The 14,634-nt window shown below is 40.0% G+C and overlaps 1 protein-coding gene across 1 annotated transcript in view; it reads right to left on the reverse strand.

Moving 5' to 3' along the window:
• Positions 1-35: 35 nt before the first annotated feature.
• ABI3BP (ABI family member 3 binding protein) overlaps positions 36-14,634 on the reverse strand; it is a 135,280-nt gene continuing 120,681 nt past the window's right edge. Inside the window, exons 54-58 of the mRNA XM_054270463.1 lie at positions 10,243-10,322; positions 8,796-8,825; positions 7,666-7,827; positions 3,841-3,954; positions 36-1,761 (exon numbers count right to left, since the gene is read on the reverse strand). Of these exons, the coding sequence (XP_054126438.1) occupies positions 1,646-1,761; positions 3,841-3,954; positions 7,666-7,827; positions 8,796-8,825; positions 10,243-10,322 (502 nt within the window). The 3' untranslated portion in view covers positions 36-1,645. The remainder of the gene's footprint in view (positions 1,762-3,840; positions 3,955-7,665; positions 7,828-8,795; positions 8,826-10,242; positions 10,323-14,634) is intronic.

Consider the following 14,634-nt stretch of genomic DNA (forward strand, 5'->3'; position numbering starts at 1 on the left):
CGACTCAGTTTTGAGCCAAGAAAAAGCAGATCAAGTCAATAGACCACATTACAGCAGAGAGGAAAACATTTTCCCAGTTAATATTTTCCATTTTGCAGATTCTAGGAATATGTAAAACTAAGCGGGGAATAAAAAATGAGCTGGGGCAAGCTGCTTGAGCTCTCCTAAAGACAAATTATGCAGTTGAGTGGAAATACTCCTACCTTCAGCATCCTTAAACAGTGCTGTGCCCACAACTACTCAGTAAGCTGTGGCTGTACCTCCTCCCATTTCTGCTCTTGGACCGAACACACCCCATGTTCATCAGGCCATTTAACAGGGGCTTGGTTCCAGCAAGCAGTTTGTTCTGAACAACAGCATTTACCACAGAAACTAAGCCTTGTTTTCATGTAAAACACTTGAAAAAAACCCACTTGATTAAAAAATATTTTATTAGGAGTACAGTGTACCTGCAATGTACTTTATAAGGCATTTTCTATAAATGACTACTATATAGATCTGGTAGTTCCTGTTCATATTTCTTCAATACATTAGTAAGGTAATGAATAACACCTTTAAAAAAAAACCTACATCTCTTTATTTAGTTCATAAATGTTCAAGCAGTACAACAAGTAGCTTTGGGAGAGGTTTTAATCAAAATAACTGTAAAGCAGTTTTAAAGTTCAGTTATCAGTATTTCCCCTTTGTCCCCAATGAAAACTGTTTTAAACCAGAATTTTTCTTTTTAAATAAAATAAACCTGATCATGCTGTTATAACTAGTTTATTCTTCTTCCTCTTTCATTTGTCTTTCCAAGTCCCCTTGCACGGTACATACATTTGGCTTTTGAACCAGTAAGTGTCAGACTCTGAAAATGACATTTTCCTGAAAAACCCCCGCTGAGGAGGCCAGCTTTGTTTTTTCTTTCCATGTACATATGTACCTGTCCACTTCAATTAGAGAACACCAGCCCTCCCTGCCAGCCACTGCCAGGCTCTGACTCCATGGTGACAGGCTGAACATGGCTTTGGCTGGGGCTGAAACATTTGAAAACAAACATGGAAGAAAACTCCACTGAACTTTATCATTTAAAGCTGCACGTACAGCGACCTACCTGGCATTTTGGCAGGAGCATAAACTGTTTGAACGTGTAAGGAGAAAGTGCTTCAAGTTTACTGGCTGCAGGATATTAAAAATTATAGGATCTTTTCTATAATTTATGACTGGGAGATGTTACAGATGGATTAGGATGGGTAGCTTATGGCACTTGCATTACAGGACCAGTGAATATTTAAAACTAACGCACATTGCATTCCATGACCAACTCTGGCATATCTGTGCCTTAAACATTTATTACAACATCGTGATAAATAATATACACACTGTATCTTTTAAAATACCATATAAACCATACCTCAGGAATAGGGAGCCAGCTTCCCTATGCATTATCCTACAACATGTCCCTAGCCTGTGTTGTTTTTTCTTTTTAAAATCTAAAAACAAATCTGTAACACTGGATAACTACAGTAAGCAGCCTACACTATTACACAGTTAACGCAGTATTGGCATTAGACTGGTACAAGCCTTGCACATCGGCCAGCCCTGTGAGCGTTGCCTTCCTGCAGCCGGCGCTGGGCAGCGGGGCCTTGGCACCCTCTGTGTGGCATCACCACTTGCCAGGTATCGATGTGCCACACTCGTACCAGCGCACGTAGTTAATCTGAGTCTCCCCGCCTATCTTCCCAAATTTGACGGGTTCCTGACGAACTGCCCTGAAAAACCCTGCAACAGAGAAGAGAGTTTTGTTGGCACGAAGCTCTCAGGACAGGACCGTGCTTTGGTTCCCTGAGAAGTCTGTAATTAACAATTCAGTGTGTGGCTGAAATAGTCACCAAGGCGGTAACCCACCTGCCACAAGCAGAGCTGTTTGCTGCCCCTACATCTGCCCCTACTAGCACTCTGCAGTTTGCCCACCCAGCTCAAAGCAAAAGTGTTTGGGATGGCAGCACAGAGGTGAAGCGTGCCTCCCTGGAGATCCCAGCACCCTGCTGCGGGTGGGGCTGGCTGGGCACAGCCTGTGCCCCTCTGTCCCCCCTCTGGCTGTGCTGGGCTCTCGGAACAGGAGGCAGCTCTGCACTGCAAGTGACAGTGACAAATAGTCCCCACTGTGCAGCCTTGACACTGCAGTAAGCCTCAATAAAACCCAGCCACTGGGGAAAGTTCACAGCATCTCCCCATCCAAATCATCCTCCTGTTTTCACTCTGGTGCTTTTGACAACACATTTGCTTCCCATTCAAACAATTAACATAAGGTAAGAAATTAAAGTGAGGAACTGGGGCTCCATCCAACCTGACCATAAGGAATGTATGTGTGGCTGGAGCCACACACAAAAAATACTGAGATGGCATCAGCCGTGATTCTCTCACAGCACTTCGGGTCAAATATACACAATGTATCTTTTAAAACACCCTATAAACCATACCTCAAGAAGAGGGAGCCAGCTTTCCTACACATTATCCTACAACATGTCCCTAGCCTGTGGTTTTTTTCACTCTGATTCTCTCACAGCACTTCAGGTCAAATATGTGAAGTTATTTCAGAAATCAATCTGCTGCAAGCTAGAACAATTGGTCTGTTGGTTTGTTCAGTTCATTTGCTAGAAATACAAGCTAGTGAAAAGGTGAAGTCTTTTGTTTTCTTGTTTTGTTGTTTATTTTTGCCTAAAAATGATCATAGCTCATGAATTCACTCAAATCCAGTTGCTGAAATCAAACTGGTTAAAAGTGTATTTTAAACTGTTAGGTAAATGCTTTTTAAAATATTCAAATATTTTTAAAAGTGTGAATCTGGTACAACTGAGAAGTTTGCTGTCCTGGCAATGCAAATTGGATTCTGACCATCTCTTACGCAAAATATCATTTTGGATGGGCAGCACTGACTGGGAAGGGAAAAGCAAAAACCTCTTTAGAAGAAACACACAAAACACAAAACACATAAACAAACACCTTTCAGACCGTTCAATAACTTTGTTTTTGGAAAAACTTGTGAAAGACTTAGGAACTTCACATTCATCTCCCACACCTACCTTGACGCGTACCTGGATTCATGTGGGGTGTTTTGTAAGGAAGGTTTTGTCATCATGCTGATATTGTACTGAAAGCTGTTTTGCTGTTTTCCTCAGTGAAATGTTCCATGACACGCTCAGCACGCATGCACGTCCCAGCACAGCCTGAGCTCTTAGCCCACAAGGAACAGAACATCTCACCCTGGCACTGCTGCCAGCAGCAAGGAGGACTTCAGCTGACAGAAGTACAAATTTCTTCTATCTCAGCAATGGATGAAAAATAGCCAGGCAGGTCACAGCTGTGTTTAGCACATCCAGTGCCATGTCCACTTAGACCAGACTGGAATTTTGGGCACCCTTTTGCAATCAGTACACACAGAATTACCGCAGCATGAATTATATTTTCTGGCCATAAATTTTCAGTTTCTCATTAGTACCAAACAAGGTATTTAATGCCCAGCTGATTATGTACTGTGCTTTAAATCAACCTTGCTAGTTTGAACACACCACTTAATGCCTCTCTGCAAACTCAAATTTGTGGTTGGGTTTAAATATGTAATACCAACTGTGAATAATTTGTAGGGCTGTTTTAAACAGGAGAGAGGCTGTTTGCTACCTAACGGAGCCCAAGTCATAACTGTCTTAATAAGTCATCATTCACTGTCAAAGAACTTCTTGGCCCTCTTCTGCCTGCAAAGCTGGCAGCTCCTTTCATGGCCCACCAGCAGTGGGCAGGAAATAGAAACAAAGAAAGGAATTGCCCAGGTTTGCTACAGGTACAGGTGTTGGGAATTACCATCTTTGACTGGCAGATCTTCTTGCTGTCCTGTCCTTCCATCTAAGAATGAGTCTACAAATTGGCAGTGATCTTCTCCATGGCCCCTCTGGTCTCCTATGTTATAAAATTTTCCTGAAAGCAAAGAAGCAGCAGAGTTAGTGAAGGTTATTTCCAAAAACCACCAGAGGCAATGGGCTGTGCTCTTTCGTCTGTGGAGAAGCCAAGGTGAATGCTGTGATTCTTTTCCTCTCAGGACCTGTAGCTGTAATTTGAACATGACATGCAGGCTCCAAGTGCTCAAGGCTAAGGCCCCACTCCTGGCCAAAATCTATGCCTGGACATAATTTCTCCCTCTCCTTACATTTCATACAGTAAGGGAAATTCTGTTACTACCAAAAATATCATCAAAAAGCAAGTTTTGGTAGTGATTTGAATGGAAGGCAGGTCTGGTTCCCTTTCAGGAAGTCCCCAGTACCTTCAGAGATGTTTTTACAGACCACCTCCTAACATAGCCAAGGCCTGTTTTATAAATCATCATATTTTTACAACATGTATGTGCAAGTGATAACCCTTAACATATAGATGACCTCAGACACTAAGTACTTATCCAGAGCATGGAGTGTGCCCATGTATTTGCTTGCAGGATTGCTTAACAGGACACTTGACTGCAACTGAGTAGAAATCGAGGTCTCAAGTGTCCCATGTAGCATGTGCTGACCTTACAGGCTGTGCTTATCCTGTTAACAGGCACAGTGAAGGAGCTTTGACAGATGTTTTTTCTTGCTGATTTGATTTGCAAGACATTAGTAAAACTCAGTTCAGAAGATGGAGGAGAGCATGCTACATTCTCTTACCAAACCTGGGATGGACCCCTTTGTAGATAAATTTACCATTCTTTCTAATCTTCTTTCACAGCACTTAGTTCTCAATATGTTCAACCTTTGGTTGGGATGTTGAAAGGAAAGGTGAGAGAATTTAGAAAAAGGCTCAGGATGGAGGTATAAGCTAGGTAGAAAGTCCAGTTACTCAGTAGATACTGGATGTCCTGGAGCCTTGAATCCATGCCAGTCTGGCCATTTGAGAGGTGCTAGGGGTGGGTTATAATACTGCTCCCAAAGAGCAATTAATAAAAAAAGCAGCCTACCAATAAACTCTAACATTTTTGTGATCTGAGCAATACTTTGCCAAAATTTCTCACCTCCAGTTGATGGCCTCTGTGGTTCTTCTCTAGCTTAACAAAATTATTTATTGCTATCTAGCTTTGGCTGCAAACATGTTTTTTTCCGTAGAACTGGTCAGAGGGAGTTCCTCTCAGCAAATTTTTTGCTCTGAAATTAAGAACATTCAGGCTGCCCAAGAAAGCCTTTTTTTTTTTTTTTTTTTTTTTTCCACAGCTGTTGAAGGTTACACATAGAATTTATTTTTTTCCTTGCCTCAATAAATACTTATTTTTAGGTGGCCTGCTTTTCTGGAATGCCTACAGTGACTGCTCTGGAGGACTGTTAAATGAGGTCAGCAGTAGATGCTGGTTTATGGAACAGTCCTGGCATGTGTAAAGGAGATCAGTTTTTCTCCATAAGAGAGAGAATAAGCCAGATATTTTAATGGCTAACACCAGCACAGTAACTTGCAGATACACACATATTTCTCTGGCCCACAGCTTAACCTATGCATAACTCAAACAATTGGGCTTCATAAATTAGCAGCATTCTCAGTGACTGTTACATTCTTACTGCCCAATTATTTCTGTAATAAAAAAAACACACTTAAAGCCATTCAGCTAACAAATAACTGGTTTTCTGCTTTGGGGATAGCAATTCTAGCACAAAGTCAATTTTTGTCCCCCAGTGTTCCCTTGTGGGTGGCCTTACAATCTTACATACAAACCTTGTTTTATACATTATAAATTCCACAGCACTAGAAGAATAAATCCATGCTAAAAAGCAGCATGCAAAGATACAGTTGCTGCCTGCCTTATACAATGGCATATACAGAGTCCCCAAGCTTCCAGGCAATTACCCTGCTTCAACAGCAAAGCTTTGGAAGGTTTTTCAGTGTCCAGTGGAATTCAGAGCTCAGTGCACACCTGGTGCTTGCAGGCCTTGGGGACATGGCCAGGTGAGGTGACCATGACACACATCAGAGCAGAGCTTGGCTTCAAACAGGGAAACTTCTCCCTCACACACACAGGCCTCACTTAGCAAGCAGGGCAGAAGCAGCTTGCCTTCTACATAAATATTTCACTTCTTTTAAATATTGTGACAACTGGTCAGCACTGGTTGTAACAATTCAAGTGCAAGAACCAGGCGTAGAAGTATAATGAATACAGTGTGTCTATCTCATCTTCTTCCAACAAGGTTAAACCAACACCCTTCCAGCAAGAACAAAAACAATCTAATGAAAATAGGAAAATGGGCTCCTGATATTAAACTTTTCAGATTGGAGTTGCTTTCACTGCAGTGTTAATTCACTTGATTTAGGGCTGAAGTCTAGTCCTGCTAGATTAGCACTGCTATTTCCTCTGCTGGCTGGTTTTGGGACACATCATTGCCAGTGCTTGTCATTTGATCACAGCTGGTTAGTACAGCAACAGTTGAATGAATGATACATCTGTTCAAAACATTCTCTTTTATTCACAAAATATCTAAGATATTATTTACATACGGAATATTGTACTGACTATTAATGACAAGGCCTTCCTTCCTTTTCTGCTCATCAGAGAATGGTGCTGGATGCAAAAAGGGAAGCTTAAAATTATGGCAACATGGGCTGCCCTACACTCCCTTGCTCTTTTCCTTCCATATTCTTTCCATGCCCTGCTCCTGGGAGGGCAATTTTAGGTTATGAGAGTGGATTCTTCCAGCCACAGTCTCACCCCAGCTAATTCAATGGGATGTGTTGAACACATTTGCCTGACTTGCACTCAAAAGGCATTTCCCACACGTCTTTGTGCTCAGATGCCATGTTAATGCCACTGTCACAGAGCTGTCTGTGGTAAGAGACTTCACACAGAAGAGAGCCAGGAGCTTGGGGTGCATTATAAGAAGTTAACATATTTTTCAATGTAGCAGATACAGCTTGGACAAGCTGCATGAGACACAAAGATCTCCTATCCACTAACTGAAAAACACTTTTCATGGGCTGTTTCCCCAGCATGTGTCACCTGATTCAGGTCTTAAACACATCACACTCAACTGGCCTTAAAACACCAATCAAAACTTGAGAATGTAAGGCCAGAAGTTTCCCTTAGTAATGAAATGTAATATGAGGAAAACAAAAAGGTGGGGAGAAAAGATCATAAGCAAAATTTGGGAATGTGAAAACAAAAATAAAATGTCAAAGCGGGTGGGTAAAACCTGTTGACTGGAGTTATAGTCATGTATTTATAAGCCTCCCAGTAATGAAGTAACCAGATATTTACCTAAAGGAGTGGAAATGATAGGTGTAATCCTGGTATAAAATGAGGTCCTGATCCTCTAATTAATAATTCTAATTAATAATTATTCTCTAATTAATAATTAAACACCAGTTTGGCTGTTTTACAATATATGCTATTCACTCTGATCTTTATTTGTTTTCTGTATGATCCCCAGTATATAAACAGGTACTTAAAATCAGATTATCACCACAGAGAGATTCCTCTGGTGTCTGAAAACTCAGTATCAAACATATCAGTGGTTACTGAGCACAAGCAGATTACTGTTTATGGTTAATCTGTAGACTAAATCAAACAAATCTGATCACACTTCAGCAGAGCTCATCTTGTTAAACCTTTTATTTCAGAAACCATAACATTTTTCAGGAATGCATAATATGGACAGCATTGATTTGAATGCTTCTTACCTGTAAGTGAATCACTGAGGTATATCTTGTATCTCAAAGAATTGCACAGCTGCACTCCCACAAACTTCTTATACCAAGTCCTCTTTACATATTGTTTGCCTTTGCATTCTGAGTATGAGTCTGAATGGAATGGGATTTCAGTCCAGATTGCATCTTTCCCCACTGCAGGAGAGGAAAAAAGAGGCTGAAGTATGATGCTGCATACAAAATTACACACAACAAATGCATTTGAATAACTAGAATTAGAAACCTTGGTGAAGCAGAATGTACCATGACACCTGCATTTTGAAATCGAGAAATATTTCAGGGGAGCACCAAAGTATGCAGATACAATTGGTGCTGTGAACTCCTCCTGCTGTCCTCTGGTGCAGGTTTGGAATAGGTTCATTCTAGGACCTTGTTGGGGAACAATGTTTGTATTGGAAATACTCTCATTTATGAAGTGTGTGATACAGTCACCATTCTTCAGTGCGTTCAAGCTAAGACAATCAACTTGCAGCAAACTGTGATCTAACAAAAATACATAATTTTTACACATTAATTATGTGGAGAAAAATGGTGCCACAGTGTTTGTCAAAGTGAAAGTGATGACTATTACAAAAAGCAGCCCAATTTGCTCGAATGACCTCAGCTCTTCTTCAAAAGCTCAGTCCACCTTCCATCAAGGACAGGAAGAGTCTTGTTAAGTGGCCTAAAGAGGAGCTAGATCAAACCTTCTGAAGCAGAAAATTTTCCTAAAACACAAAGATAAATAGAATCCTCCAAGTTGTGCTCTGTTAACTCACTTAAAAAGTGTGGAGTAGCTTATTCATTTTGCAGAGCCTTCTTTGCTTTAATGACAAGGTTGAGAAAATATGAGGCTGTCTTTGGCTCATTTGTGTACATTGGTTTGAAGCCATCCCAGCTGCCATGGGAGCTCCACATCACGTTGATTGCCTTATGCTCAGGTAAACAAACAGCCCTGCATGAATTCCTTGGCAGGGGCATGGGTGGAAGGAGTGAAATTGTGTGTGAATGCTGTTTGCTTCTGTAGCTCATCCAGCTGGTGCAGCAGAGCCACCCTCCTTGTAAAATTCTGCTATCTCATTTCTGAAAAAACTGCTGATCAGATTTATGTATAAAACACTTACTTGAAATTGGCTCACTCACTCTTGGGTCCGCTGGGGGAAGAAAACAAACATTCAATCAGACACTGTAAAATGAACATTTCCAATAATTCTATGGAAAAGCATTGGTAAGTGATTTTTTACAGCTGACGTAAGCTGTAATTGGTGAAACAGAAAGAGTTTTGGAAGTGAAGTTAACTTTTGTATTAAATTAAATTAGAAGAAATCTATTTATTGTGTGAAACTCCAGTATCAATGAGCTTTTAATAATTTTACTTATGGGACAACACCAGCCAAGCTGAGCTCTAGTAAAAACAAGAGTTTAAACCGGCAACCATTTGTACCGTGTCTTATTAAAATTTCAATTTCAAAACCTAAATAATAAAAGGGCACATCTGTAATACTTGCCCCAAAAAACTTGGCTTTGAAAGCCCAAATGTGAGAAATGGATGTGTGCAATTAAGAAAAAACAAAACTGCATGCTTTATTTGTCCAAACTAAATAGGAGACAGAACATAAGCCTTGTCATTCATGAAAATTGCACTTGGTGCAAATGTTTGTTTCACTTTTAACAATCTAGAATTACAAAGAGTGTATTCAGAGGTTTTAAATATGTGTGGCATAGTATGCACTCCTCCCTGAGTAATCCTTTGCTCAGCCAAAACTCTCATCCATCAGTGACAGCACTAGTTGAGGACTATTAAATTATTTCACCTGGCTCAAAACACAGATTGAGAAAGTCCCTTAAAAAAGGCTAAATCCATTTTGTGTTTTATGAGGTCTTTCAGTACCACCCAGCAATAAACACTTCTGCACAAAAGATGGTATCTTGCTTGCCTAAAGTCAACAAGTCAGCAAGAACAGGCAAAGCAAAAGTTCTTTGATTCTAACCTGTGAGTCGGAGAGAACTTCACCTGGGAACCAACCAGTGGCCAAACCAGGCTTGTATACACCTCTTTAAGAGTTTCACTGGGGAGTAAACAGGATGGAAGGGGACCTGGGAGACTGACTTTTCACAACAGCTCTTTCTCAATCCCTATTTCAGCCAAACAGCATCACTGTTTACAGCAGCCTTATTGAACAGGTAGCAAAAACACCTATGAACACACCAGCCCAAAAAACCCCCAATGTTCCCATCCAGAAGCTGTTAATGACTTGGATAGATGCGAAAAGGTCAGGAATATAAATCTTAAATGACTGAGCCCTCTCTAAGGATGAAGTAATTTTCTTTGCAATGAATACCAGACAATTTTCCTGTTTTTTTCTCTTGCAGTCTGTGCATCTTACATCCCCACACAACACAGGTCTGATCCCAGGCTGACTTTCCAGGCATGGTGGTAAAAAGCCAGTCAGGAGACAGTAAAGAGCAGGACTGAATGCACAGAATGAAGTGAGAGAGCCTTTCATGCTTCCCACAAACATGGGTACTAAAGGTGCTGTAAATGGTGGTCTGATCTTTGGAAGTTCTTACCTGATTCAGTGCTGAATGACACAACATTGCTACTTGGCCCTTCACCAAGGGGGTTCCTGGGCTTCACGTGGAATTCATAACTGGGGAATAAAATAGAAGAGATGAAAATTTTGCAAAACTAAGCATTCTTGAATAGTCTGGAGCAAGCAAGCAACATGTATATTGGGGCTACTCCCCTTCTGGAGAACAAAAAAGGCCAATTTCTTGCCACAAAACCACTGAGATATTTTTGTCCTGTATTAACCAGTCCTTTTGATAATTCTTTGCACACATACTATTAATATTTGATTTAATTCAACACTGACTTGTCTGTCTCCTCTCACACAACAGTTTCAGTTCTGGCAAAGGGAGCAAGTTCAGATGAGGTCTGAGGCAACCTGATAAGCAGAGACTGAGTAAAGGGCATTGCTATTTATTTGTACTTTTTGCTTTTTTAAGAGCACAAACCTCCAATTCAATGCCTGTCAGGCCCACCCACAGTGACAGACAGGACCAGTAGCAAAACACAGGGCAAGTCTTCCAGGACAGGAGCTCAGCCAAGGCAAAGATCCAATTGCCTGAATGTATGTTAATAATAAATATATGAAGCAATGACAAGACACTGTGCAGAGTCTCTTTTGCAAGTGTTTTTACTGATGTGGCACAACACTGGCCTGTGCTGTGGTGATCTCACGATCCCTTTTCATCACTGTGTTGGGAACCAAATACAGTGCTGTGAAAACAACATGACTGAGGAAAAAAAATCCAAACCAGCCTCCTCTTCTTAAGCCTCCCCCAGCTCTGAGTGCTTGATTAGCAGTGGAAGTGCCATGTGCACAGGGACATCTCCCATACTCTGAGCACATGCATGGTGAAACTCTCCTAACAGAGAGGGTCCCTTCTCCAGTGACAGGGAGCCACCACAGGACACGAGTCAAAGGGACTGTAGGCCTGGAAAACAGGCCCCAAATTAGAGGCATTTTGCTGTAAATACATAAAAAATGTGAGCCCCAGAAGTGGGCAACTAAACCTTCAGCTCTTGACTTGAGAGGGATCATTTACCCATGGTAATTTTGGTAGCTTGTGACTGTAACATAGCATTGTAATGTATTGCTGGAACCATTTCCAAACAGCAATTTTCTAAAGAAAGGAAACCCCCATACCACACTCTGCACAGTTGGAAATTTGTAAACTCCATTTGCAGTTCCCCAGAAGAATAATTCAATCCAAACTTTGGATTACCTTTCATTCCTCCTTGGCTCCTGCAAAACCTGAGCTAATTAACCTCAGTGGAGTATTCATGCAGAACCCAGCAACTGTTTTCCATCCACTGTGCTTCTAAGACAATATTTAACTTTAAAATTGCTTACTTAAGCAATTGCCTTTATTTCTAGGGTTTTCTTTTCTTTTTGAGGGAAATACTTATATAGACTGGTATGCTGAACAGATGCATTGTGGAAATTCATGGATATTGCTAAGAGAAACATGGGCTTGTTTTGAGTTGAAAAAGTCTATTTGGAGAAATCTTTACATTTATTTAAATATGCTGAAAGAGAATTTGGAACTATCCATATTATCCCACGGTAGGAGGGAGACATTAACTAAAAAATCAATTTAAGAAATTTATAAATCTTCATTCTCAACTTCAAATTGTTTAAACAAAGACATACTTTTAAAAATAGGACCGAAGTAGTTAGTATTCACATTGTTCATGTGGTTCAGTAACTTTTTTGGTCAAGAAGTGTTCTTATCTGGTAGGAAATGTCATAATATAGAGAACTGTAGCAAAGGAGTCAGATTTTTTCTGAAGAATCACTGAAGTACAAACAAAGATTTCTTAATATGTTGAGGGATAAAGTAATAGCTAGATTATACATTTTTAAAAATGTAGAAATTAATCCACACCTAGAGATAGAAGTCTGCAAAGTTTTCCTGCTTCCTTCACAGGAGGAACACCTGACCTAAAGCTATTATTGTAATAGTGATCATCAAGATGGAATGTTCTATTGCTTTATGGGCAGCTTATGATTTGATCTCATGGGTGATAATAAACTGGTTATGTCCCTTTGTATGTATTTTTCCTGATTTTTGAACAAATATATTGTTCTCAATAGTTGATATGCTCTACTTCGGGCTGCATTAGGGAATGTTCCTCATAGGAATCAGTCCTGTTCCCAAAAATCTTTAGTCTATGAACTTGGACTCATCAATTCTCTAATTCCAAAGAGACAAAAACAAGGTCATTTTCCAAGCACTGTTTTTCAAATTGTGGTTTAGAGATCACTAGGTTCTCTGCAAAAGACCAAACCACAGCTTGGAAAATAAGGGCAAAATTTAAATAAAGAACTGAAATCTACAGATAGAGATTTCAGCCTATGCAAACATATAAAGAAAATTGGAGAAAAGAAAAATAATAAAGAAATGTCCAAAGTATAGCTCAGTCAATTAGGGAAGCCTCTTATTAATAATGTTAAAAGGAAATTTTAGAAACTAAAATACATGCAGTTCTACAGTTCTGTGGTGTGTATTTTTACAACCATCACAGGCTCCTTTCCTCTGCCAATTTCAATCCTAAAACAATACCAGTGGCTTCCACAGTACAAAAATAACAAACAACCACTTTTGGGGATGAAGAGAATTAGTTAGTTGACAGAACATTGAAAAGGAGAAGAAGGAAATGCCAGACTAGGATCACAATATGACATAGTTTACTGTATTTTTAAAGCTATACTATGGCTGTTTTAATAGAAGACAATCTAAAGTCTTCCTTTTTTTCATGTAAGGTGAAAGATCTGAAAAAATATAATTAAAATGGCAAAAAAGTGTACCATCTGCTCTGTTATGCGCTCCTATAGAAACCACAAAGAAGGGGAAAAGTGCTCAGAGTTTCAAGAAGAATGTACATCAAAATTAATAGAATCCATGCCTGCTGCTTAATTAAATTTGCCTAACGAGTGTGACCGTGTTCACAGGGGTCAGAGGATTTATTATTTTATGATATATATTATATTAAAACTATTCTAAAATAATAGAAGAAAGGATTTCATCAGAAGGCTAGCTAAGAATAGAATAGGAAGGAATGAATAACAAAGGCTTGTGGCTCAGACAGAGAGCCTGAGCCAGCTGACTGTGATTGGCCATTAATTAGAAACAACTCTATGAGACCAATCACAGATCCACCTGTTGCATTCCACAGCAGCAGATAATCATTGTTTACATTTTGTTCCTGAGGCCTCTCAGCTTCTCAGGAGGAAAAATCTTAAAGAAAAGGTTTTTCAGAAAATATCATAGCTAGACAAGAAACTGGAGTCTATATTCCATCATTATATCTGCCTGCCTAATATACCAAAACTCTGCTGCCCTAGGTAAGCAGCAATCTCATGTCTCATACCTTAAAGATTGCTATCCTAGAAACTTTTGGAGACCAGGCCTTCCAAATCCTTCCAAACCGTGTGAGACAGTAAAAGTCCTTGTGTAGATGAAATGGACTTGACTTGCAGTAATTACTACTTGGAGCAGATTTTTCCACCACAGGAAATCGCTATAGCACATGGAACTCTGGCAAATGCAGCTGCTCCTGCATTTTTCAAATCATGCAGAAGGAGAAGATTGAAGATTGCAGAACTGAAAATAGGTGAAGAGAGATTTTCACCATAATAGGAGAACTGGAGCAGCTGAGTACAGTGCTGGGACTTTGGGGCTATTTCTGGGGAGATGCCGGTGTTGGATGGCAATTGTGCAGGGCTCTGTGCACAGAGCTCCTCTGTGACTGCAGAGTGTGCTTGGATGGCAGAGTGACCAGGAAAGAAAGGAGGAAAGGGAAAGAGAGAGAGAGAGAGAAAGAGAGAGAGAGAGAGAGGCAAAGACAAAGAGAGAAGGAACTGCTGTGCTTGTTTGAGGAATCTTTCTCCTAACAAAGTTGGAAGAAGGGCTAAGAGAAATGGGAAATGCTTATCCATGAACCCTGATATCAACAGCAGTTTAGTACAAGATCTCTTAGTTTTTTTAATAAAACAAATAGAAACCTCCAGCATTTTTCTGCCACTTTCTGAATTTTGCTGCACTGAAGCTTCCTTTATAGTTTCTATCTCTTGACCCTTGCTGTGAACAAAAGCTAAGCTCCCTGCATTGATAGAGGTTTTCTTGGGTTTTTCCTTGTATGTGATTAGAACATTTGGGTGCTAACTACAATAAAAACCAATATTAGATAAAGGTGATAACAGCCTTACACACAATCAAACCCAAAAATCCAGCAGAAACCACTCAAAACATTTTTAAAAAGAAGAAGAATATATTTGAAATCGCCAAAATAATTAATGGGGAAACAGATCAGTACCTAATGGGAAGCTATACAAAACTGTGGAATGCAAGTATCACAATTTTCTTTTTTCTTATTAATACTCTTTTTCTACA

This window comes from Melozone crissalis, unplaced genomic scaffold (assembly GCF_028551555.1).
Source record: "Melozone crissalis strain CALT ecotype California unplaced genomic scaffold, PUWL_Pcris_2 ptg000009l_1, whole genome shotgun sequence".
Lineage (NCBI taxonomy): Eukaryota > Metazoa > Chordata > Aves > Passeriformes > Passerellidae > Melozone > Melozone crissalis.